The sequence below is a fragment of the Pseudonaja textilis genome, chromosome 1, assembly GCF_049901715.1.
Source record: "Pseudonaja textilis isolate UNSWEBS1 chromosome 1, rPseTex1.2, whole genome shotgun sequence".
Taxonomy (NCBI): domain Eukaryota; kingdom Metazoa; phylum Chordata; class Lepidosauria; order Squamata; family Elapidae; genus Pseudonaja; species Pseudonaja textilis.
In genome coordinates this window covers 76,964,548-76,988,409 of record NC_141990.1, presented here as the reverse complement: position 1 = coordinate 76,988,409, position 23,862 = coordinate 76,964,548, and the positions used below count along the sequence as shown (strand labels likewise).

The 23,862-nt window shown below is 40.2% G+C and overlaps 1 protein-coding gene across 5 annotated transcripts in view; it reads right to left on the bottom strand.

Moving 5' to 3' along the window:
• Positions 1-5,613: 5,613 nt before the first annotated feature.
• Positions 5,614-23,862, bottom strand: part of PRKN (parkin RBR E3 ubiquitin protein ligase) — a 737,950-nt gene continuing 719,701 nt past the window's right edge. For 3 of the 5 annotated variants that reach the window (XM_087938586.1, XM_026705091.2, XM_087938595.1), the window contains exons 10-12: positions 19,835-19,921; positions 9,662-9,779; positions 5,614-6,695 (exon numbers count right to left, since the gene is read on the bottom strand). In XM_087938586.1, coding sequence (XP_087794712.1) covers positions 6,586-6,695; positions 9,662-9,779; positions 19,835-19,921 — 315 coding nt within the window. In that variant the 3' untranslated portion in view covers positions 5,614-6,585. The remainder of the gene's footprint in view (positions 6,696-9,661; positions 9,780-19,834; positions 19,922-23,862) is intronic. The other 2 variants (XM_087938601.1, XM_026705092.2) reach the window with 1 other exon arrangement.

Genomic DNA, 23,862 nt, shown 5'->3' with positions numbered 1-23,862 from the left:
AAGAGAGGGGCAAAGTTTGCTCTGGGCTTCTCCCCCAAGAACATGCCTTTGTGTCCTTGTCTTCATTGCCTCTGCGAGAGAAGCCCGTCCGGGCAGTCGGTCCGGGCGTGGGCTACCAGCTGACCCCTCATCCCGGCACTGGGACCAGCAACTCATCATCAACTGGTGACCCCGGCGTGATCGCTTCTACGATCACGTCCACTTCACAACGTGCTCCTTTTCTAGGGAGGCGTCGCCCTGACTCCCGTACTACCCACTGGACAACAGCAAAGCGCATTCGTAAAGTATGGGCTCCCACTTTCCAAAGTTCTGTCCAAGCATGTGGATGAACTTCATTTTTAGTCAGGAAGGCCAATGCTCTGCAAAGAACTAATGGCATGACAGTCTTTCCTCTTTCAAGGAAAGCTATAATATCTTTTCTCCTCTATCTTCAAAAACATTGCCCAGCTTATTCCGAGGATGGCACTCTTAAACGCTCCACATGGGAGAAAATTGGGAAATGGATCCATCAACCTCCTCGGGCAGCGCCACATATTCTCTGTACCTGGAGAGCGCTCATGGCTGCGATTGATATTTTTTATCCTTCTCCTGATTCAACTTCGAATCAACAAGATTCCCTGCCTCCTTCTTCAAATCCCCCCACTGCTCTTTCGGCAGCTCCTTTGCCTAATCCCCCTGCTCTTTCAGCAGCTCCTTTGTCTAATCCCCCACCTCCCTTCCAGCAGAAACTTCACCCATCTCCTCTTTGTCTTCAAACACCCCCGCTCCCCCTCCCTCTTCCCCTTCAACAAAAGCCTTACATTCCTCGCATTCCTCTCCCCCTTCCCCCCTCCCCCTCCCTACAGCATTTCAGCCTCAAAATCTTCCTTTACAAAACCTGACTCCTTCCCCTCTAATACCCCTCCCCTTGCTTAAGTAACACCTTTCAGGAAGCTTTAGCTAATGGGAAGATTAATGCAGAAGATCTTTCTTGCTTCCCCATGATCCTTCAAGCCCCAGTGGCAGGAGGCAATCCAGTTGCTCAGTATGCCCCCATGGAATGGAATCTTATGAAAGATCTTAAATCTGCCACCACCAACTACGGTCTAAAGTCACCCTATGTGCGTGCCATGCTGGAGAATATCTCTAACAACCATAATATTCTCTTTTCTGAATGGCAAACGATGGCTTCAATGCTTTTAACATCTTCCCAACTTGCCGCCCGCTCCACACAAACAGCTTTTCCTGTTCTGCTTTCAACTGCTACCACCCCAAACTCCTCTTTGATCATGGAAGGGGTGGTCGCTGCCCCTTTCTTTATGACTCATCCACTCTTAATTGCCTCTCTCTTACAGCAGTAGGTGATAGACCTTTCTCATTGCCTGCTAACACTACAGTAGCCACTCTTGTTATTGCAACCCTTTCCTCTATTCCATGCCCTCAAGGGCTTGATCGCATCATTCCTAACTGTCTGCTATCTTTGGCTATCTTGCCCACAGCTATTCTCTTCCAAACAGCCCCCAAAACAAAAAGCTGTACATCATCGAATGGCTTCACCTCCCTCACACTCCTAGCCATCACAGTTTTCACTGATGGCTCTAAAACAATTAAGATGCCTCAACCTTCCCCTCTATTAGCAGGGGAAAGTCATAGTTATTTTCATCAAAACAAAAAGGCTCTGGTTAAACAATTTGGCATTTCTCTGCAGTTTGCAAGCAAAAACTTTTCCTCAAGGGATTAATCCCAGGGGCATAGAGGCTTGTGAGACATGGAAAATGGATGTCACTCAATTCTCACCTTTTGCCCCTTGGAAATACCTTCATGTGTCTATTGACACCTATTCAGGTTTCATCATGGCAACCCCTCAAAGGGGAGAAAAGTCAAAGCATGTTATTAATCATTGTATTCGGACCTTCGTAGTACTGGGACTGCCAAAAATCTAAAACAGATAATGCACCAGCCTATATCAGCTCTCAATTCTCTGAGTTCTGCTATCACTGGTCCATTATCCACAAGTTTGGGATTGCCTACAATAGCCAGGGGCAAGCTATTGTTGAAAGGGCTCATCAAACCTTAAATTGGCATTGCAACCATACATGGGGTCAAAAGGCCTTAAAGGCCCCCCTAGCCTCCCAGTATTACAAAATGTGTTAAATGTTTGTCTGTATACGCTTAACTTCCTCAATCTCACTGGCACCCCCTGTCTGCTGCGTCTCGACACTTTACTAAACCACCTGTTCCCACTTCGAGACCACTTTCCTGCATGGAAAGGACCTGCTGAATTGATCACCTGAGGTCAAGGCTACGCAGCAGTCCAGCTTCCTGACAGAACTCTTTGGGTTCCTGCAAGGTGTGTCCGCCCATATCACCGCCCACAACCAGCGGAGCCATCATCCGAAAAAGATGACAGCACTCCTCTTCTTCCTGCTTGGCTGTTCGTTTCGCTGGACTGATGGGACATCCACCAGCCTTAACACCCACAAACCACACAACATCACATGGGTCATCAAGGCGCTTATGGACAAATACTCAACTCTACAACTAATTACACCATGATTTCTTCCTATTTCCCCAAATTACATTTTGACTTTGCTGAAATGATTATGTATTATTGACAAAAAAATCATTTTGTATTCAGGTACAATTGTTTCCCAAAATTGATGTATATAACTCAGAAGATTTTGTTTCTTTACTAGAACCTAGACAATGTAACCTTAGGGCAAAAAGAGAAGTAGTAACTGCTTTGATGCTAACTGTACTGCTGGGATTGGGGCTTCTGGGACGGCCACAGGTATAGCTGGCCTTGTTACTTCTGGATCAGCATCTTCGCCAGTTAAGTGCCACCATAGATGAAGATCTTAGAAGGGTCGAAAAATCCATTCTTGCCTTGCAAACTTCTCTTACCTCTTTATCTGAGGTGGTCTTACAAAACCGCAGAGGCCTAGACCTCTTGTTTTTGAAACAAGGGGGACTATGTGCTGCTCTTAAAGAAGAGTGTTGTTTCTATGCTGATAGCTCAGGAGTTGTCCTAGATTCCATGAAAGAACTAGACACCAGATTAAAATTAAGAGAAAGGGAACGAGCTTCACAACATACTTGGTATCAAGGACTATTTAACCTTTCCCCATGGTTAACAACATTGTTATCTGCTATAGCTGGTCCACTTATCCTTCTCTTGTTGGCATGTACCATTGGACCATGTGTGATAGGTAAATTCTTAGAAATCCTTAAAAGAAAATTTGGCCAAATTGATTCGGATTTATACTCAAAACAAAAACAAATTAATGCGCTAATAGAGAAAAAGGTCCTCTTGCAATTCTCCTCGGATTCCGATAACTCTGATAACGAGTTCACCAAAGATGCTGCCAAAGGGGAACCACGAATTCTCATGAACCTATGACAGGATGAGTCGGAGGACCTAGACTGGACATAACAGTGAGGATAGTGAGTAAATAGCCCTAAAAACAAAATAAAAACAGGGGAGATGTTGCGATATCACCCAATGATCCAATGATACCATACCTGCCAGGTAACATATGTAAAGCTATGATTGGTCAACATAGTGAGGCAGGTAACAAAACAACCAACAACATGTGTAAAGCTATGATTGGTCAACATAGGTATTACCTTATATGGTCAGTATGCCTTATATGGTCAGTTTCTTATATGGTCAAATATGCAAATACATAGCCTTATATGGTCAAATGTACCCAAAAGGAATGTTTCCTCACACACCCTAAACCCCACCCTAAACTTGCACAATAAAAGAGAGGGGCAAAGTTTGCTCTGGGCTTCCTCCCCAAGAACATGCCTTTGTGTCCTTGTCTTCATTGCCTCTGCGAGAGAAGCCCGTCCGGGCAGTCGGTCCGGGCGTGGGCTACCAGCTGACCCCTCATCCCGGCACTGGGACCAGCAACTCATCACATATAAAATTTGAAATGCAATTTTGGTATTAAAATGTTTATTGCCATAGGAACAAATCTTCCTTCTTTTCTGTTTTCCTGAAAGATAGTTTTTGCTACTTTAGTGATTTTAAAGTGGCTTTTGACTCTGTTATCGGAGCTAAGTTAGAGAATTTGGTTCCCAACAGGCATCTTACATAAATCAGGTACTATATCAAGATAATATAAATTACAGGTAGTCCTCAACTTATGACCACAATTGAGCCCAAAATGTTTGTTACTGAGAAATTTGTTAAGTGAGTTTTGTCCCATTTTACAACTTTTCTTGCTCCATTGCAGTTGTTAAATTAGTGGTTAAATGAATTGGTGGTTAAATGAATCTGGCTTCCCCATTGACCTTGCTTGTCAGAAGGTAACAAAAGGGGATCACATGACCCCAGGACACTGCAACCGTCATAAATATGAAGCAGTTGTCAAGCATTGGAATCACATGACCAAGGGGACTGCTGCAACAATCATGTGAAAAATGTTGTGCAAATGGAATAGACAACAGGTGGAAAGCATAGGCAGTTAGCAAGACATCCCCCGATAAAGGAGTGGTTCTGCAGGTGGTGACCACAGACCACTTCTCAGTTCCTATGCTTTCTGGCTGATGGTTTGGTCACTTTTGAATGCTGGCGGTGCTTTCACTCTAGTGGTAGCATGAGACGGAGTCTACAACCCACATAAGTGGCTCAGGTAGTGCAGCTCATCCAGGATGGCACATCAATACGAGCTGTGGCAAGAAGGTTTGCTGTGTCTGTCAGCATAGTGTCCAGAGCATGGAGGCTCTGCTAGGAGACAGGCCAGTACTTCAGGAGACGTGGAGGAAGCCATAGGAGGGCAACAACCCAGCATCAGGATTTAGGGCTCTGATGAACATGGATTTTAACATAGTCTATTCAAGGAAGACCATCTTTTGGGATTGGGCCATTTGGAAAGTCGAGTATTATTAATACTCAAACATGATCTTCAAAGTTGGTATTAGCAACAAAATTGTGAGACAGCTCCTTTCTGGGATTCCCTACCAGAAGCTTTCAAACTTTAAAGAGGGATCCTCACACTAACTTCCATAAAGCATCTTTTTCAGTGGTTTGCCAACTCCAGTTTACTTTCTTCTACTAAAAACCTGAATGCATTTCTTCAGTGGCATGTTCACAATTACACCCATTGCCTCAAATCACAGTATACTGGCAAGGCGGAAGACCATTATTATTTCAAGGAGCTTAGTGACATATTTTGATTTCTTCTTCATATTAAGAAAAGTCTAGACATTTGGAGCTCACTCTGAGCTAGCCTGCTTGGTTTTTTTTCATCCTTATTGAATAGAGAGAATAAAGGGAAATTTTCATGTAGTTTCAAAGCTATTCTGATTGTGAAAGTCTGACTTTCAATTCTCATCTCAAGAATCATGGACATCAACTTACTTTTAGCAGTAATGCAATATATTCTTGGAGTAATAGGTCAAGGTTATAGAAAAACACACGGCTCCTTAAATTCTTAACGCTGAGAGATTATCACAATCCCTAACTCATTTAACTTTTGAAGTATAAGATTGGCAGATACAGTTGCAAAACAATGTGTCAACTCTGATTTAGTAATGTGTAAGATACCCACTCAGTGTATATTTGCTTTCAAGTACTTTCACACTGTCTTTACCATAATAAATCTGAAGTAATCATATACCATCAAAAACATGAAACACCAGAACTTTTATTGAGGATGAAACATATAGCAAGATCTTTTTTTAAAATACTGGCAAAGCTTCAACCAAAAACTTCTAAAAATATAATGCTAAAAATCAAATCCACCCTGCCCCCCAAATAAATCAAAATCAATCTGCTTTATAACCATTTGGGGTAATTCTAGTAGAACTGTAAATATTTCTATCATGTCAGACAATAAGATCATAGAACTCAAATTAATGTTGACTTAGAAAAACTTCGCCCAAGTCTCCAATGTATATATTGTAGCCAATCTCCTTTAGCTCTACTAGGAATGTACATACCAAGGGGGTCAAAAGAAGAAAACAAACATCTATATTTTTATTTGTGACTTAGGCCTGGAAATCAATCCAGTAAAAATCGTGTCACTATAAAAAATTGTACTATAAAAGTTTTGGTTTTGGAAGGCAAGTTGTGTAATATATCTGAAAATGCACTTGTGATTATACCTATGTAATTTAAAAATTAACATTTCTAAATCTTCAAACACAAAGTCACAAACTGAATTGCTGATAAATACAAACCATGATAGTTTGAACTATTTGAGAGGCCCAGTTTGTATAGTTCTTTATTTTGCCAATAATAGATAACAAATCAAAGATGAAATCAATTAAAAACAGAAACTAGCTGTTTCTCATGACATGACATAGTTTTCAAGGGAGGAGGCACCATTACAGAGTTGTCCTGATGTAAGCAGAATATATCTAACAAATGATAGTCTGGTCCTTCTGGTTGTTATTATTTAATTCTGAGTATACATACTGATGTGTGGTGCTGAAAAATGCATACACAAATGCCAAATGTCCTAATTAATCCCACAATTAATAGTTGTAAGAAATTCAAAGCTGAAACAAGATCTTTGGAATCTGATATAGTGTGAAGAAACTGTGAAGGTCACTGTGACTTTGCAGCAATTTGTTGTTTCTAGGATTACTTAAGGATCAGTCAAACCAGTGATCTCCCATGCACGTTCTGTTCCATTCTAGGCTACATTTCCAACACCATTCAAATTTACACTGAGATTGAGGACATTTCATATGCATACATCCACCTAGGAGAAAATCAATAATATGTATAAGAAAATCATACAGGACAGACAACCATTAGTACAAATGCAAACATAAGCAGATAATAAGTTGGCATGTCTGTGGGTATCACAATAATTACCTATGGGTTTCACTCCAGATCCTACTGTTAATTTATATGTGAAAGAGACAGTGGAGCTCTTAATATTGCAAACTCTTCATTGCTCAGGATAGCGGCTCAGTGTCTTCTAGGTGGCACGGGTAGTATAGAAATGTGATGAATATATAAATAAAATAAACAACCATTTGTAGATTAATTTATTGAATTATGTTTTCAAGAATCATTAATTGAAGGGAGGAAAGAATGTGGTTTATGAAATGTTGCACTTATCCATTCTAAATTCCTTTTCAATTGATGGAAATTGAGCTCAGATGAAATTCTGATTCTGAAGTGAGCCCAAAGGAGACACTCAATGTGAAATGCAATTTTCTCTGCATTTATAGTTTCTCTAAAGTCCAGAATGATGTTTGGTCATCCCTGAATCTGTAGTGTTCATATACTGTATATATGAGAGAGTTATTAGTTGAGGATTAAAGTAGACTCAACAGGATTATAAATTTCAGAATGTAGTAGCTGAGAATTAGATTAGACTAAACAAGATTAGAAATTTACAGCTACCAGCAGTATCCTTACATTTTGCTGTCAGCTGAATGACTTGTACAAGTTAGAAGCTCAGAGTGATTTGAAAGGCTTTATCCTCAGGCACTAAATACATATTTCTTCATTATTTCAAATATTTAAATGTGGTTAGAAGGACCATACATCTTCCATATATTAACAAAAATGTCTAAAACACACTGAATGGAAGGTTCATTCATGTGGGGGACACCATTTACTGATAGATCACAAGCCAGTTTAAAACTTTTGATGAAGTGGCAATCCATCTATATCAAGACTCTTCAACCTACACCTAGATTTTAAATGATGGTTTGGGAAAGTGACAATCCATATAGATCAAGACTGTGCAACCTACACTTACATCTTGAATAATGATTTTACAGAGCGGCAATTCATATATATCAAAGTTGTGCAAGCTACCCTTAGATTTTGAATGATGGAGTTTTGGGCTTACCCTCCTAAGACGGAAATAGTGGCTAGATAAATGCTACATATGATTTGATTTATATTAAAAAGGCTTCAAATTATATAAGTGTAACTAATATGAATCTTCTCCTACAATTTAATTATACTGTATTTTCTTCCAGTCACATTTATAATCATAATATGAAAGTAGTACTTGGGAATTATGCTCAAAGTTTTGAGGGGTCATAAATAAATCTCAGGCTATGGACCATTGAATAAATCTGTTATAAGAAGCCATGGAAATATGCGTTGGCAACTCTTGAAATGTGTAATCAATGGAGATGGATCAGATGCACTCTGCAAAGGGTAAAGAGGAAGTTTTCTAGTGATTAATGTTATTGAGAAAGCTTATTGATCATGTGGATCACTAACATAAGGCTTCCTCAATACACGGACAAAATCAAAATGTTGCTCAATGCATATAAATAAGAACTTTGTTTTAGGAAATTACTAATTGCATAAGTTTAGATCCCAATCCAAGATCCTGGCATTTAACTGGTTGAACTTTTTATAGCAGCTATGTAATTCCCAAGATACATTATAAGCTTTCTTCATGGAAGTCCTTTTTGTATTCAGAGAATTTCAGATGTTGAGAAAGGACCTGTCATTTTTCAGTCAGTACAGTGCAAAAGTATTGGACAGCCTCTGCTCCCTGGTTGGATACTCTATTTGGAGCATGGCTGTTTTGTGAAGCCATGAAGCAAGATAATATTAAGACATCGTGGAACCAACCATTAGCCATTGTTTCGAAATAAAATATCCTAAGAAAACTAAGTATAAATGTGCACCCAGTTTCTTTTCATAAAATGCTTATGAAATTGCATTAAGTAATTTAAGGCAGCAGTCCCCAATCTTTTGGGCACCAGGGATCGGTTCTGTGCAGAGAGGTTTTTCTGCGAACCGGAGAGGGTATAGTTTTGCGTGCTGCCTGCATTCCATGGATGGAGCTTTGCTTCTTTGCGTGGCCTGGCTTCTGGCATGTTGAGGACCAGTGTCAGTCCATAGACTAGGGGCTGGGGCTGGAGTGGGATTCTACTGGTTCTCACCTTTTCATTAGATCCTGTTATTAACTTTCTAAGCAGTTCGGAAAACCAGTTGTTGGAAGAAATCTCCTTTTATTTTTTTCCACTTTACAGGTCTAGTCCTGTAAGGAAGGCAGGAAACATTTTGGTGATGTTTCTAACCTAATCTTTATTGCGCTGCTTACACAAACTGCCTCTTCATTTCTCCGTTAACCCTTATTCTTGGTAGTACGCCTAGACTTTCTGTCGCCTGAGCTTCTCCAGAGTTTTTTTTTTTCTTTGCTGGTTCTTTGCTGGGGCTTGACTTTCTTAAAGGGGAAGTGTTGTTTGAAGCTTTTTACACTGCTGGTGGGAGGAAATACTCCCCTGTTGAAGTTTTTCCAGCCAGGATGCAACGATCAGGACTTTGAAGAAATAATTGAATAACGAAGCAGAACTGCCGGAAACTTATTTTCTAGAAAGTTAATAGTTTTATTCATGCCCTAAATGTGCCCTTTCAAGAAGCAACTGAGCCTTTTTGTTTTTCTTTGAAGACATTTCACCTCTCATCCAAGAAGCTTCTTGGACGAGAAGCGAAGAGTCTTCAAAGAAAAACAAGAAAGTCCAGCTGTCTCTTGAAAAACATCTTTGGGATAATCATGACCTAGATGACTGAGACTCTCCATAGACACTTATATGTTAAATCATAGAACACTATGTGTGCAATCAATTATAAAACAGTGAAAATTGTAACCATGCTAGGTTACACTTGATATATTGGAGTGCTCTGCAACGTTGTTTTAAAATCTGCCTATGGGAAGTGTGATATATCCTTCAGGAAACTCACCGTCCTTTTCTACTGGAACATGGCATTTAGGGCATGGCTTGGTTGTTCTTTTTATTGTTTCTTTGGATGCATCTTCCCAACGAGCATTCATGGCTGCATGCTTATCAATTTCAAATCCCTGCAAAGAGAGAAGAAACCATGAACTACGGATAAATTACCCAAATCAAGGCACGTGACCACTTCCTCTAGATTGTACTTTTTTCTTTTTGCATGGGATAATTGGAGTAGCTGTATTATACCAACAGCTGAAGTTTGTTCTTAATAGATGAAGGTACTCCTCTACTTATAACACTTCAGTTAGTGACCATTCAAGGTTATAACAGCACTGGAAAAAGTGACTTTATGACTGTTTTTCCACACTTACAACCATTGTAGAATCCCCATCGTTCTGTGTTCAAAATTCAGACACTTTGGCAACTGCCTCATATTTATGACGGTTGCAGTGTCCCGGGGTTATGTGATCCTCTTTTGCAATCTTCTGATAAGTAAAGTCAACGGGGAAGCCAGATTCACTTAACAAGCACGTTACTAGCATAACAACTGCAATGATTCACTTAACAACTGTGGCAAGAAAGTTCATAAAATGGGGCAAAACTCACTTAGCAAATGTCTCAATTAGCAACAGAAATGTTGGGCTGAATTGTGGTTATAAGTTGAGTTGAAGGCAAAACGAAGGCTGGTGGCACCATGCATGTCAATCTGGAGCCCATTACTCAGATGCAGAGGGCTTTTTAGAAAGCTCTGATGGCAAAATGGAGGCCGGGGGCAACATGTGCGAGAAGTTGCAAGTGGCCGCAGAAGAAGTGAGCTGCAGAAGAAGCAGCCACAGAAGAAGGCGAGGCAGGTGTCGAAGTGTGTGAGTCCTGGTAAGTAGGGCAGCTCCACCCCGCCATCCCCACCTTACCTTATTTTTTACCTGTGCACTTCGCCCCACCCCCTGCACCCTGGGGTGGATGGGGTCTTAATTAGGGCTAATTTTGGGGATAGGGCTTAATTTGAGTGCATGCATTCAAAAACATGATAGGGCTTCTTTTCGGGGTGGGTCTGCATGGTATGTAAGTATGTATGTATGTATGTATGTATGTAACACACACTTTTGAGAGCAGGCATCAGAATTCCATTTTTAATGTGTGCCATTTCATTTTAATGTAAAAAGTGACAATAAAGTTTATTTTATCTTATCTTGCCTCCATTCATGGTACCTCTTTATTTACTCTCATTTGCATGCTTTCAACTACTGTGTGTGCAAGAGTTGGGGCAAGACCCCATTGCACAATGCAGAGGTCACAAAACACAGATTGTCACCTTTCCAGGTGATGCGATTAGTGTCTTTAACCACTGAGCCATTGTGCCCCTTTTATTATACCCTTCCCAAAAAGTGGAAGCAGTCAGAAGCCATTAGTATCATTTCTGCACATTGAACAGCCTTTATTTTGGGGTTTTGAAGCTGAATTCACATGTAGTTGTACAATATTATTTTATTAAAGCCAATTTTTTTTCAAGAATAGGTAAACTCATTGTGTTGCTAGTATCTCTACTGGCTTGTTTTGGGAAACAGCATCACAAAATCCCACACTAAAGCCAAATTCTGTCATTGTTGCTACTAGACACACAAAGTCATATTATTATAGAAAATAACTACGTAGGCAAAAAAGGAACCAGATTTCAAGAGACATAAACAGTAGCACTCAACCTGCATGAAGCTGCGATTCAACCGAACGATAATGCTTCCTCATAATTTTCTCACCATCTCCTGAGGGAAAAACAAGTATTGCAGGCCTAAAGTTGGGACCCTGCAAAGGATTTTGTGCACACTCTGCTCTTTGCATGATAATCTGTCTTTGGGAACTCTGTGCCCAAACTGAAACACGATGAAAAATACCAGGGAATTTCTAGAAGCCTGGCATTCTGACAAATTAGCCATCAGTAGACACATAGACATTAACAATACCTATAGACTGTGCAAAAGAGACAATCAACCAGTCCAAAAGGGAACAAAATGACCCAAACACCTCTCAGTTTCCACCAGCAAACAACACTCAGATCAGCATAGATTAACTCAAGGTTAACATCAGACCAATAATCAAGTAAGCAATACCCCAATCAAGAAACTGCCAAAGAGGCAAGGGTAAACAGCCCAACCAACGAATCTCTAAGACCACCTCCACCATGCTGACAAGGCAAGCTACAGGAATATAAACTGACAGCAAACTGCACTCCTTGCTAGCACTGATGATGTTACCTAGTTTGGGTAATGAAACGTCTGCAAGAAAACAAGTAAGCTCAGAGTGTTAAGGTTCTGAAGGCCGTATGGAGAAAAGGATAGGTTACCATCCTATGTGCATTTAACCTACATATACATTTGAATAATACTTTCTTCTGGATAGGTATGCAGTAAATTACACTATAATCTGACAACTTACTTTAGGAGTTTAACCAGCTTCACCATTTCTGGATTTTCAGTTTGTTCTACTCATCTGTTGAGAAACTGTACTTAGAATAACTTCACTAATGTTCATCAGCTATTCTCAAGTGGAAGTCTCTTCTAAGGGCACTTTATGAATTCTCCCAGAAATGTCCACGAATGAGAAGAAACTCTAGGAATGTTGTTTGTTCCTTGAGAACTTCTTTGTTGCTTTTTTCCACCTTGTTTATCTGGTGCTGTTTCTTCCTTATCTCAGTTGCTAAGAAGGATGTCCTGTGTGCTGTTTGCTTTCTTCCTGTGGTTTTGGTTATGCCATTTAACCGGTAGGGAGGTGGAGGTTATCTCTAGGTGATGGCTGACTTGTCAGCACATCAACGTGCCAGGTCTTTTAGTATAACATTTGAAATGGTAAATTTTATAATAAATTATGTTGATTACAGGTGAAACTCAAAAAGTTAGAATATCGTGCAAAAGTCCATTTATTTCAGTAATGCAACTAAAAGGTGAACCTAATATATGAGATAGACTCATTACATGCGAAGCAAGATAGTTCAAGCTGTGATGTGTCATAATTGAGATGATTATGGCTTACAGCTCATGAAAACCCCAAATCCACACTCAGAAAATTAGAATAATGTGAAAAGGTTCAATATTCTAGGCTCAAAGTGTCCCACTCTAATCAGCTAATTAAGCCACAACACCTGCAAAGGGTTCCTGAGCCTTTAAATGGTCTCTCAGTCTGGTTCAGTAGGAATCACAATCATGGGAAAGACTGCTGACCTGACAGTTGTGCAGAAAACTATCATTGACACCCTTCATAAGGAGGGAAAGCCTCAAAAGGTAATTGCAAAAAAAGTTGGATGTTCCCAAAGTGCTGTATCAAAGCACATTAATAGAAAGTTATGTGGAAGGGAAAAGTGTGGAAGAAAAAGGTGCACAAGCAGCAGGGATGACCGCAGCCTGGAGAGGATTGTCAGGAAAAGGCCATTCAAAAGTGTTGGGGACTTTCACAAGGAGTGGACTGAGGCTGGAGTCAGTGCATCAAGAGCCACCACATACAGATGGATCCTGGACATGGGCTTCAAATGTCGTATTCCTCTTGTCAAGCTGCTCCTGAACAACAAACGTCAGAAGCGTCTTACCTGGGCTAAAGAAAAACAGAACTGGTCTGTTGCTCAGTGGTCCAAAGTCCTTTTTTCTGATGAGAGCAACTTTTGCATCTCATTGGGAAACCAAGGACCCAGAGTCTGGAGGAAGAATGGAGAGGCACACACTGCAAGATGCTTGAAGTCCAGTGTGAAGTTTCCACAGTCTGTTGATTTGGGGAGCCATGTCATCTGCTGGTGTTGGTCCACTGTGCTTCATTAAGTCTAGGGTCAATGCAGTTGTCTACCAGGAGATTTTGAAGCACTTCATGCTTCCTTCCGCAGACGAGCTTTATGGGGATGCTGACTTCATTTTCCAGCAGGACTTGGCACTTGCCCACACTGCCAAAAGCACCAAAACCTGGTTCAATGACTGTGGGATTACTGTGCTTGATTGGCCAGCAAACTCGCCTGACCTGAACTCCATAGAGAATCTATGGGGCATTAGCAAGAGAAAGATGAGAGACATGATACTGAACAATGCAGAAGAGCTGAAGGCTGCTTTTGAAGCATCCTGGTCTTCCATAACACCTCAGCAGTGCCACAGTCTGATAGCTTCCATGCCACGTCGCATTGAGGCAGTAATTGCTGCAAAAGGGGCCCAAACAAAGTATGCATAGCATACATATGCATGCTTATACTTTTCAGAGGTCTGATATTGTTCTATGTACAATCCTTGTTTTATTGATTGCATGTAATATTCTAATTTTCTGAGATTGTGGATTTGGGATTTTCATGAGCTGTAAGCCATAATCATCACAATTATGACAAATCACGGCTTGAACTATCTTGCTTTGCATGTAATGAGTCTATCCCATATATTAGGTTCACCTTTTAAGTTGCATTACTGAAATAAATGAACTTTTGCACAATATTCTAATTTTTTGAATTTCACCTGTATTTAGTTTGTCTTTAACTGGGTGTGCTTCCCAGAGTCACATGCAAGAGAGAGGGGCTACTATATAAATTCAATACCTACCTACCTACCTATAAGCATAATGCACACCTGGAAAACATGACAATATGTCCTGGAAAAGGAATTTTTCATTGCTTATGTGGTTATCTTTTCAAAGACAACTCTGGGTTTATGACATACACAAAACTAACTATTTCTTTAAAATCCTATTGATGAAGAGAAAGCTTCCCTTGCTCCCCCCTCCAATCCTTCGAACGATTAACATGTAATTTTCTACTTTGTAAAATATTCAGGATTAATGCGCAGGTTATAAGAAAATCACTGGCTGGTTTCGGAAAGGAGTCCCCTTACTTTGCTTCAGTAGTACAGTGCCACCATGTGCAAGATATGAAGACTGCATGAAGTGAAAGAAAGAGCATAATAAAATAACTGGAAATCAGAGAAAGACAGAGAAAGTTACTGAATGGCTGATGGATATGTTCCTATAATTGGCCATAGACAAGATTATCATGCAGATATGTTAAACTCAGGACAACTGTAGGATGAAGAAATATTTTTTTTTCTCCACTTCAAATTGTTCTGACTTTGATTTGGATCTTATACAGGAGAACTTGATTTGATGTCAAGGACCTGGTCAGCCATCATGGGCATCAGATAACATGAAATTGAGAGGCCAGCCTCATTAAGCCTCCCTAGCGCAAAGGCTCGTAGATTACCAGCAGGGGATGAGCAAGGAGATTTTATATTCAGAATCTGTATTCTGTATTCAGCTTCTGTAAAACTGTTAGTTACAACCATAACTCAGCCAAAATTTTGTGTTGCTAAGTAAAACATTTGTTAAGTGAGTTTTGCCCCATTTTACGATTTTTCTTGCTGCAATTGTTAAGTGAATCACTTCACTGGTTAAGTTGGTAACATGGATGTTAAGTGAATCTGGATCCCAGATAACAGATAGTCAGAGTTGGAAGGGATCTTGTAGGTCATCTAGTCCAACCCGCTGCCCAAGGAGGAAACCCTACACTATTTCTGACAGATGGGAGTCCAATCTCTAGTTTAGTTTACTTTATTGTCATTGCACCTGATACAACGAAATCAAACACCATCTTCAGTGCACATCATGACCATGAAAATAAACACAAACACACATCCTTCACACTCCACACATTGAACCAAAAAACCCCGACACCACACCAACATTACACTACACAGTAGAATTCAAAAGAGCTACTGCTCTGGGATGGAAGCTGTTTTTCAGCCTATTTGTCCTTGTTTTTATTATTCTGTACCATCTGCCAGATGGTAATAGTTCAAAAAAAGGGTTCCCAATATGAGATGGATCTTTGAGAATGTTTTGAACTTTCTTAAGGCAGCGGGAGCTATAAAACTCTTCCAAAGAGGGGAGAGGGCAACCAATGATCTTCTGGACAATGACGTTAACCCTCTGGAGTGCTTTCCTATCTGCCATTATCTTTCACTTCTTGAAAGTCTCAAGTTCCCCATTGACTTTGCTTGTAAAAAGGTCACATGAGGTGATCACATGACCCCAGGACACTGCAACCATCATCAGTATGAACCAGTTGCCAAGCATCTGAGTTTTGATCATGGGACCATGGGGATGCAGCAATGGTGTGAAAAATGGTCATAAGACACATTTTTCAGTGCCATTGTAACTTTGAACGGTCACTAAATGAACTGTTGTTAAGTCAAGGACTACTTGTAGTTCTAGAACTCTGAAGGAGGATGTTTGAACCATGTTAGTGGCTGACCAGGTTAATCACCTTGCGCAATTTTTTTTTTGCCCATCTCTTAGTTTATACAACAAAACCACAGCTCCTTGATCTGCTTCCTCAAAAAAGTACTCAAAAAAGAGACAAGCTTGATATTATTACCTCAAAAGAGCTGAGGGAATGTGCCTGTAAAAATAGGATTATATTTGTGTAGTTTACTTAGATGGGGTTGTGCTCTAGGGATCCATATTTATATCTAAATTATAATATTGAACAAAGTATCACCAAAGCATCTGGTTTCATTTCAATGGGATTCACTTAAATGGTGATCCAGATCAAGCTAAAATATGTATGTGATTATTTCCTGTCAATATAATGGCAAATATATGGCAAATATATGGCAAATACAATCTGTCTTTTCTATCACCCGCTGTTTGAAAAACCGCACTTTCCCAACACACCTCCTTATCTTTTTCTCTCAAATTGTGACATTCAGGAGATTTAGCCACATGGGCTATGCAGCAGTTGTTTTATCAGGCTCTCTAGTTTCAGACAGATGGTTAATTAGGTCCCAGAACGACTTTCTCTCTGTGTGACTTACCCATACAGTTCCTCTCATCCTATGATGAAGCAATAGGAGCCCTATAATATACTGAGCAGCTTAGCTATTGGTCCATCCTACCACTCCAGGGGAGATATACCTTGGTGCCTGCTTAATGTCAGGTTGGATTCGCCAATGTGTGCCTGGGAGGTGACTTTTCCCACCTCCCATGAGGCTTTATGGCTGCCTGGCATTAGTTGTTAACAAGTCTCTCTTGAATCAAATCAATAAATAAGCAAGCACTGGCTCCCCTATTATCTTTTTAATTAAAAAACATCATTCTGGGCCCCATGAACCCCCTTGATACCAGGAACTGAAAGCTAACAAGAGGGCAACAGAAATCACAATGGTATGTTTTCATGGTAAAAAGATACTTGGCTTTTCAGTGACCAAGAGAAAGAAGACAAAAAATAATAGTAATACAAGGTGGAAAGGGCATTTGTCAATTGTGTCACTAAATTTATCTCTTTTTAAAAAACCTTAACAAGAATTTTACTGTTGGGGATCCCAACGGGAAGAGCTTTCTGAAATTTGGATTGTATATACCAAAGTTCAATTTCATAACCTTTTTCCTGCTATTGAATAAATTGATTTAAATATGCATAATTTAATTGTATAACATAACATTTCTACGACCAGGTCTAATTAGTATAAGACAAAGCATATTTTTAATGCAGTCAGAATGGACAGATGCTCCTGTGTATTTACTTCCTGGGTACCCTTCTCATACCAGCCGATAACCCGGGTATTTATTTATCCCAAACCTGTATTAGATAGGAAAATCCTGTAATCGGGACTCACATTATTGTACTGTCTCTCATGCAGCATCACAAGTCTTCTATTCCTCTCCTCGGAAGTTTATTGTCTACACTGGTGTTTCATTTTTGTAGCGTTTGATTACACATGGCCAATCACCTGATGTTTCCTTGGAGGGCTGAGAGTGAGCCCCTTTGTGGAGTATTGTGAAGCCGTTACCATGACAAGTCCACTATGCTGTACAGTAGAAGCCATCTTAAGGCATACACTCCTGAGGTGTGTTAGGAGTTTCTTACCCTCACAGTATTTGTTTCCAGAGGGTAAGTCATCTGTGTACCAAGTTTGGTTGAAATTGCTCTAGGTATTCCAGAGTTATGCTGGAACATACATACACCCACTCACACCCACACCCACACTTTTATGGGTCTCTTTGCCTCATCTGCTGAGCTTTGTCTAGCACTGGTGAAGCTCTACCAAGGAGTGATCATGCTTTCATTCTGGTAGCATTTTGAATTTAGGATTGAGGGTAAAGACAACACAGGGAAAAGTGTGGTAGGGCTATAGTAATTTCAGAATGATTTGGTATGGAAGATGGCAGAGCTCATTTAATCAATTTCCCCCTTGCCTTTCCCTTCTTTGGGTGATTAGCATAGCTAGGACAAGGCAACACTGCAAACACAATACTAAAAGCATCAACATGCTGTTTACTTATCCAAATATGAACAGAAAGTATTGTTTGATATAATTACCAGCTGAATTCTCATTCTCCTTTCTGAAGAGGAACTCATGAGCTATGGATAGTATAAAATGGCTATACTTCCATCTCTCAAAATCAGCTATGTCTCAGATATGCCCCTCAGGTCTTGAGCTGTTTCTCCCAGAACTGATAACAGATAAAGAATCAGGATCCAAGGATACTTGGATTCTGATTTGCTTAATGAATAATGTGGTTTAATTTGGATCCTGGCATTCTCTAGGAATCGAGCAACTGTATGCAGCTCTGTGCTAAAGTCCAAGAATTAACTTGATAACTTGGTAAGGTTATCAACTCAATTATTTCTTCATTTCAGCATGATTTTTTTAAGAAATAAAAAGAAAATTTCCCAGTATGAAACATAAAAGTGCACATTAGGAACTTCTCTTTGCTCATGTTTGAAATATAAATTGGTTGGCTGCTTGGCTTTTAAAATAATCCTTACATTATCTTGACCTAAATTAAAATAAATTTGCTCCGTTTGGCACTTATCTTTACAGAGTGAACAGAACTCAGTATTATTGTGACTATTAGAGATAATGATCAGTTCAATCCTTGTTTATATCCAAAGCATCCCTTTTTAAATCTCCAAACATTAAAATATTTCTAGCAGTGAGGTAATTGAAAATTGATGAACAGCAGCAAATTGGAAAAAGAAAGTTCCTGCATAAGATATCAGTATTAAATAGACCCCAAACGCCAGTTAAAGAGATGTTTTCTGCATCACAAAATTTCTTTAACACCCCCCGCTTTTAAATATAATTTATCTCATTCTATGCACAGTGTTTTGCAAATGTGTGCATTTTTGTTTGCATTTATTGACTGAAGGACTGCATTGCTTTATTTCAAGAAATGGGGAAAAAAAAATCCTAGCTTGCTTATTTGTTTCGAAGTAACACTGTGCAACTCTTTGGATTCAATTCCAAAAAAAATGATATAGATATAGCAGCTTTAAACGGTAGCAAATGGGTGTTATATTTGTGCCTCTGAATATTCCAAAGTATGTTTTTGGAATTTAATCTGAAGCACTGCACAGCTCTATCTGAAAGCACAAATTTAAACACCTTAAAATAAAAATCAAATTACTTTTTCCCCATCAGTTTTTATAATCTTCATCACGCAGATTACATTTGTGCTTGCTGCTCATTGCTCATTGGTATGCATTGGTTCTGTAGGATGAAGAATTAACATTGGGCTATAAAGAGGAAGAATGTGAAAGAAAGTACATCAAGCATAAACTTTCATGCTTCTCCATAGGAAAAGTTTATGAAAGTCCCATTAGTCATTTTCTCAAAAAATCTGAATACTACAATGGTAAAGATTAAAAAAAAAAACTCGCTTTCTGAGCAGATGTCTGTCTGTATATGTTGTAAGTTTCATGACTTTATTAAAGTCTTAATAACTACTTCTGAGTTCCACCTATGATATGTATAGCAACAGCACTTAAGACTTATATGCTGCTACATAGTACTTTACTATCCTAAGCGGTTTACAGTATGGGCATATTGCCCCCCAACAATCTGGACCCTCATTTTACCAAACTTGGAAGGCTGGAAGGCTGAGTCAACTTTGAGCCAGTCAGAATTAAACTCCTGGCAGTCAGCAGAACTAGCCTACAGTACTGTATTCTAACCACTGTGCCACCAAGACTCTGGTTAAGAGCTAATACCAGTAACTAACACTAGGACTTCTGAAAGGGAAACATATGTTTACAGCAGAATCTTCTCTCTTTTTGTCCACATGATGTTTCCCACCAAGGCCCTGATTGTCTCTGTTCTTGATTTATCAACCCACCCCCCATGATCTTTTAGTTAACTTTCTGAGATGCTATGGATGTGGATATATGTACCATTTGAGCGGTGGCTCCTGGACTTTTGAAAAAGCTATGGCATTCCCCTTCATGGTATTCTTCTTTACATTCACGGCAGAACACAAACTGAAAAAAGAAAAATATAAACAAATATTAGTAATCAAGGAGAGATATGACAGCCATAGCATTTTCAGATGATCTACCACTTTTCTTATACCATTAAATTCTCATAATTTCTTATTTATCGTCCATCTGATCACATCGCCTGCTCATTAATATGTACTTTTCTCAAATGAAAAATGCTATTGCCAAAAAACCCAAACCTCTTTTCCTTTTATACATGGAAGCACTGAGATTTATAACATAAAACAGCTTATAAACTTTTTTGGGCGGGAGAAGTATTTAAAAAGTCAGTCTGTTTCCTAGGGCGAGTTTCTGAGATTAACATCATGAGAAAATTGGGGCAGAGGGAAAACTTTGTCTTGGGTTCCTTAGCTGCACACAAAAGTTCTCCCAAAACTTTTCTATAACTATGATATCTTAGAATTTTGGAAACACTGGAGAACAGGGGAGAACATAGCTATGAGTCAAAACCATCTGCCAATAAATATTGCATTTTCCTAATAATAGGGGCAGATGAGAAATAGATGAGATTCCAGCAATTCAGGATTCCTACAATGATTCCTTAAAGTAATCAGTGGCTCCTTCAGGATAAACATATCCAGACTGCTATCTTTCACTAAGGAAATCAGAAGATCCAGGCAGTTTGTTTGATTGTTTGTTTATAAAATTTATTGGCTGCCCACCTTACCATAGGGTAACTCTGGGTGGCTTACAATTATATATACAATAAATAAATACAATTCAAACATAAACATTTAGAATCCAACATTAAAACCTAAGGCCACATGGAGTGGGTGGGGGAGAGTGGGTGGGTGGGAGATGGGATCTGTTATTGCTCAATCAATCACCTCCATTGCGCTGTTCCTCCACTGGTGTCCCAAGCCAACTGGCAGAGCCACATCTTTAGGTCCTTACAGGGTGTTCCAGAGGACAGGAGCAACAGCCAAGGAGGCCCTCCTCCTGGACCCCACCAGCCAAAATAATCAGGCTAACAGGACCCGGAGCATGCCTCCTTTGCCGGCATGAGTAGGATGGGCCAATCCCAATAGGGTGATATGGTCCCTCAAATAACCTGGACCATGCCATGAAGGGCTTTAAAGGTGATGAAATGGAACAGTGGTGGGATTCAAAAAATTTTACTACCGTTTCTGTGGGCATGGCTTGGTGGAAATGGCATGGCTTGGTGGGTGTGGCTTGGTGAGCATGGCAGGGGAAGGATACTGTAAAATCTCCATTCCCTTCTCACTCCTGGGGGAAGATTACTGCAAAATCCCCATTTCCTCTGCACCCCACTAACCTGCTTTCCAGCTCCGTTCTCCTACTCAGGGCAACAAAAGAAGACCCAGCCGATCAGCTGGGACTCGGGAGACAGAGAATAGATGGGGGCAAGGCAGTCAGAGGTGGTATTTGCCAGTTCTCCAAACTACTCAACATTTCCGCTACTGGTTCTCCAGAACTGGTCAGAACCTGCTGAATACCACCTCTGAAATGGAAGCACTGAGCTTAAGGTCTCTCTAAGAACCTGAACTACTAACGGCCAAAACAAATTGGTGGCAGATAAGTGTGAATTCAAGATGGGCTGGACTTAGATCTCTTGTGGATGTGAGGGGACTCATGACTGATGATGCACTTGACCCCTCCCTTGAGCTCAGCCTGGTCATATCCTACAATTCAATTAGGTTTATTCTTTTGTTACCTGCCCCATTTTCTAATGTCTGTGAACAGCAGCAAAGATGGAGTTGTGTTGTCAAAGATGGACAGCCAGTTTATTTTTTCCTCTATCCGTCAGCAACTTCTGTTTTAAAACCACTTAGTAAAATTGTAGATGATAGCTCTGAATAAACAGAACTATCTAAAAATTATCCTCATGTGTATTGCCTACTTCTTTATAAGACAGAAACCCGCCTTGACACGGAACTATGATCCCTGCACTGTCGTTTCCTAATTATTATCCTTGTTGTCTAGAGAAAATAAAAAAATAAATAAAGTGAAATATTAAGTAAAGTATTCTTCTGGCCATTCTGAAGAACATCCCGATCCACCACAAGAATACCAAAATATTTTTTTCCAGCTCCTTACTACACTGACAAGCCGAGCTGATGAAATACGTCTGATGTTTTGATACAGTGTTGGCTCTTGCATATAATGAATAGACATATCAGCACAACTTGACACTAAAATGTTTATCTGCCTCATGTCACATCTTTGCAGTTCCATTTTGCACTCTGTCATGCTCCTGTTGTCACTTTAAGTACCGTATGAAATCACAATTCATTGCAGTGCTGCAAAAAATGATGCTTATGCAAAGTGAAACAGGACAACCTGCTGACTATTTTACAACATCCTTTGCCTGGAGTGGCTGAAAGGTTGAGGCCCAACTACCTGACTGCCATGAATTTTTCAATGTTGTTCCCCTTTGAAAGATTTGAGCGGTACATTTTCTAGTACGGACATTCCTCTAGTTAAGAGCTTTTGAGTTGCAAACTTTCGCTGAGATGAACAAACCTGTCCATGGCTCCAATCAGAAGATCCTGGAAGTCAGTAGAAAACAGGAAAGGGTGAGTTTATAACATGCCCAGGGGTGGTATTCTACCGATTCTGACCAGTTCAGGTGAACCAGATTTTAAATTTGCATCTGGTTCACTGAACTGGTATTTGAACTGACTGGCTGGCCCTGCCTACCACACCTCTCCCAGGAGTCTCCACGTGGCCCATTTTCAATGCAGGTAATTGCAGGGTCCACACGGAGGCTCTGGGAGGGGGAAAAAAATGGGCCTTCCGGAAGTACCAGATGTCTGGAAATGGCCTGTTTTCAGCTTCTGGAGGGCCTCCAGAGCCTGGGGGAGGCCGTTTTTGCCCTCCCAGAGGCCTGAGGGAAGCCTCTGGACCCTTGGGAAGATGAAAAATGGCCCTCCTGGAAGTTCCGGTAGGCCATGCCCACCATGGCCATGCCCACCCAACAACTGAGCAGCAAACCAGTTGCTGGGATTTTTGAATCCCACCCACGGACATGCCACTTATAGTCCTGGTAGTGCAGTGGTTAAAGCAGGGTTGCAGGCAAATTCTGCCCACAGCCTGGCGTTTGCTCCTGATGGGGCTCAAGGTTGACTCAGCCTTCCATCCTTCCGAGGTCGGTAAAATGAGGTCTCGCATTGTTGTCCTACGTTGGGAGCAATATGCAAATAATGCTTCTATATCATGAACCGCCCAGAGGGTGCTGTAAAGCACTATGGGACAGACATAAAGCTAAATGCTACTGCTAACCCTTCCCCACTTTTGCATCATTTCCACTTGCATAGTGTCCTCAGATCTGCTCATGGACTGTAAGATAAGGGCTGTACTGTGCATGGATTTTTCTTTGCTTATCAGAATTGCGAACAAAATCCTTTTGGAATGTAACCTATTCATAAGTAGATCCCTCTCTAGATATGACATATTGAAGAAACAAAACCATCTTTCCTGTTTAAATTCATATCTGTTAAGCCAGGGCACGTCCATCAACACTTTTAATGGGTCACAATCCTTCTCTGGAGAAGTTGAGGTTTTCTTTTATAGATTTTATTTTTGAAAATTGATGAGTTAAGGAGAGAAGCAGTAAGTCCTTTTGCCCCTTGATTTCTAATAATAAACTCAGGCTTCTGTCCCACAACCTTACCACACACCTTTGCTTTGGTACTTCTCTTAACTCACCAACTCTCATAGGGTGGTCATTGACGTTGGTCTTCATTGACCCTTCTTTTTATTTTAGAACATGCCTTTTTTCTTCTTCTTTCTCTTAATCTATAATAAAAGCTTTCGTATTTTGGGATCTCTGAACTACGGATATTCTGTTCTGTTGGTTTTAATATGTACATGGTGTCCTGTTTCTTTGCTTCTTACGTTCTTTTTTTCACCACTGCATAGTCAAAAGCAAACTGACATTTATGCTATCTAGAAGGTCATTA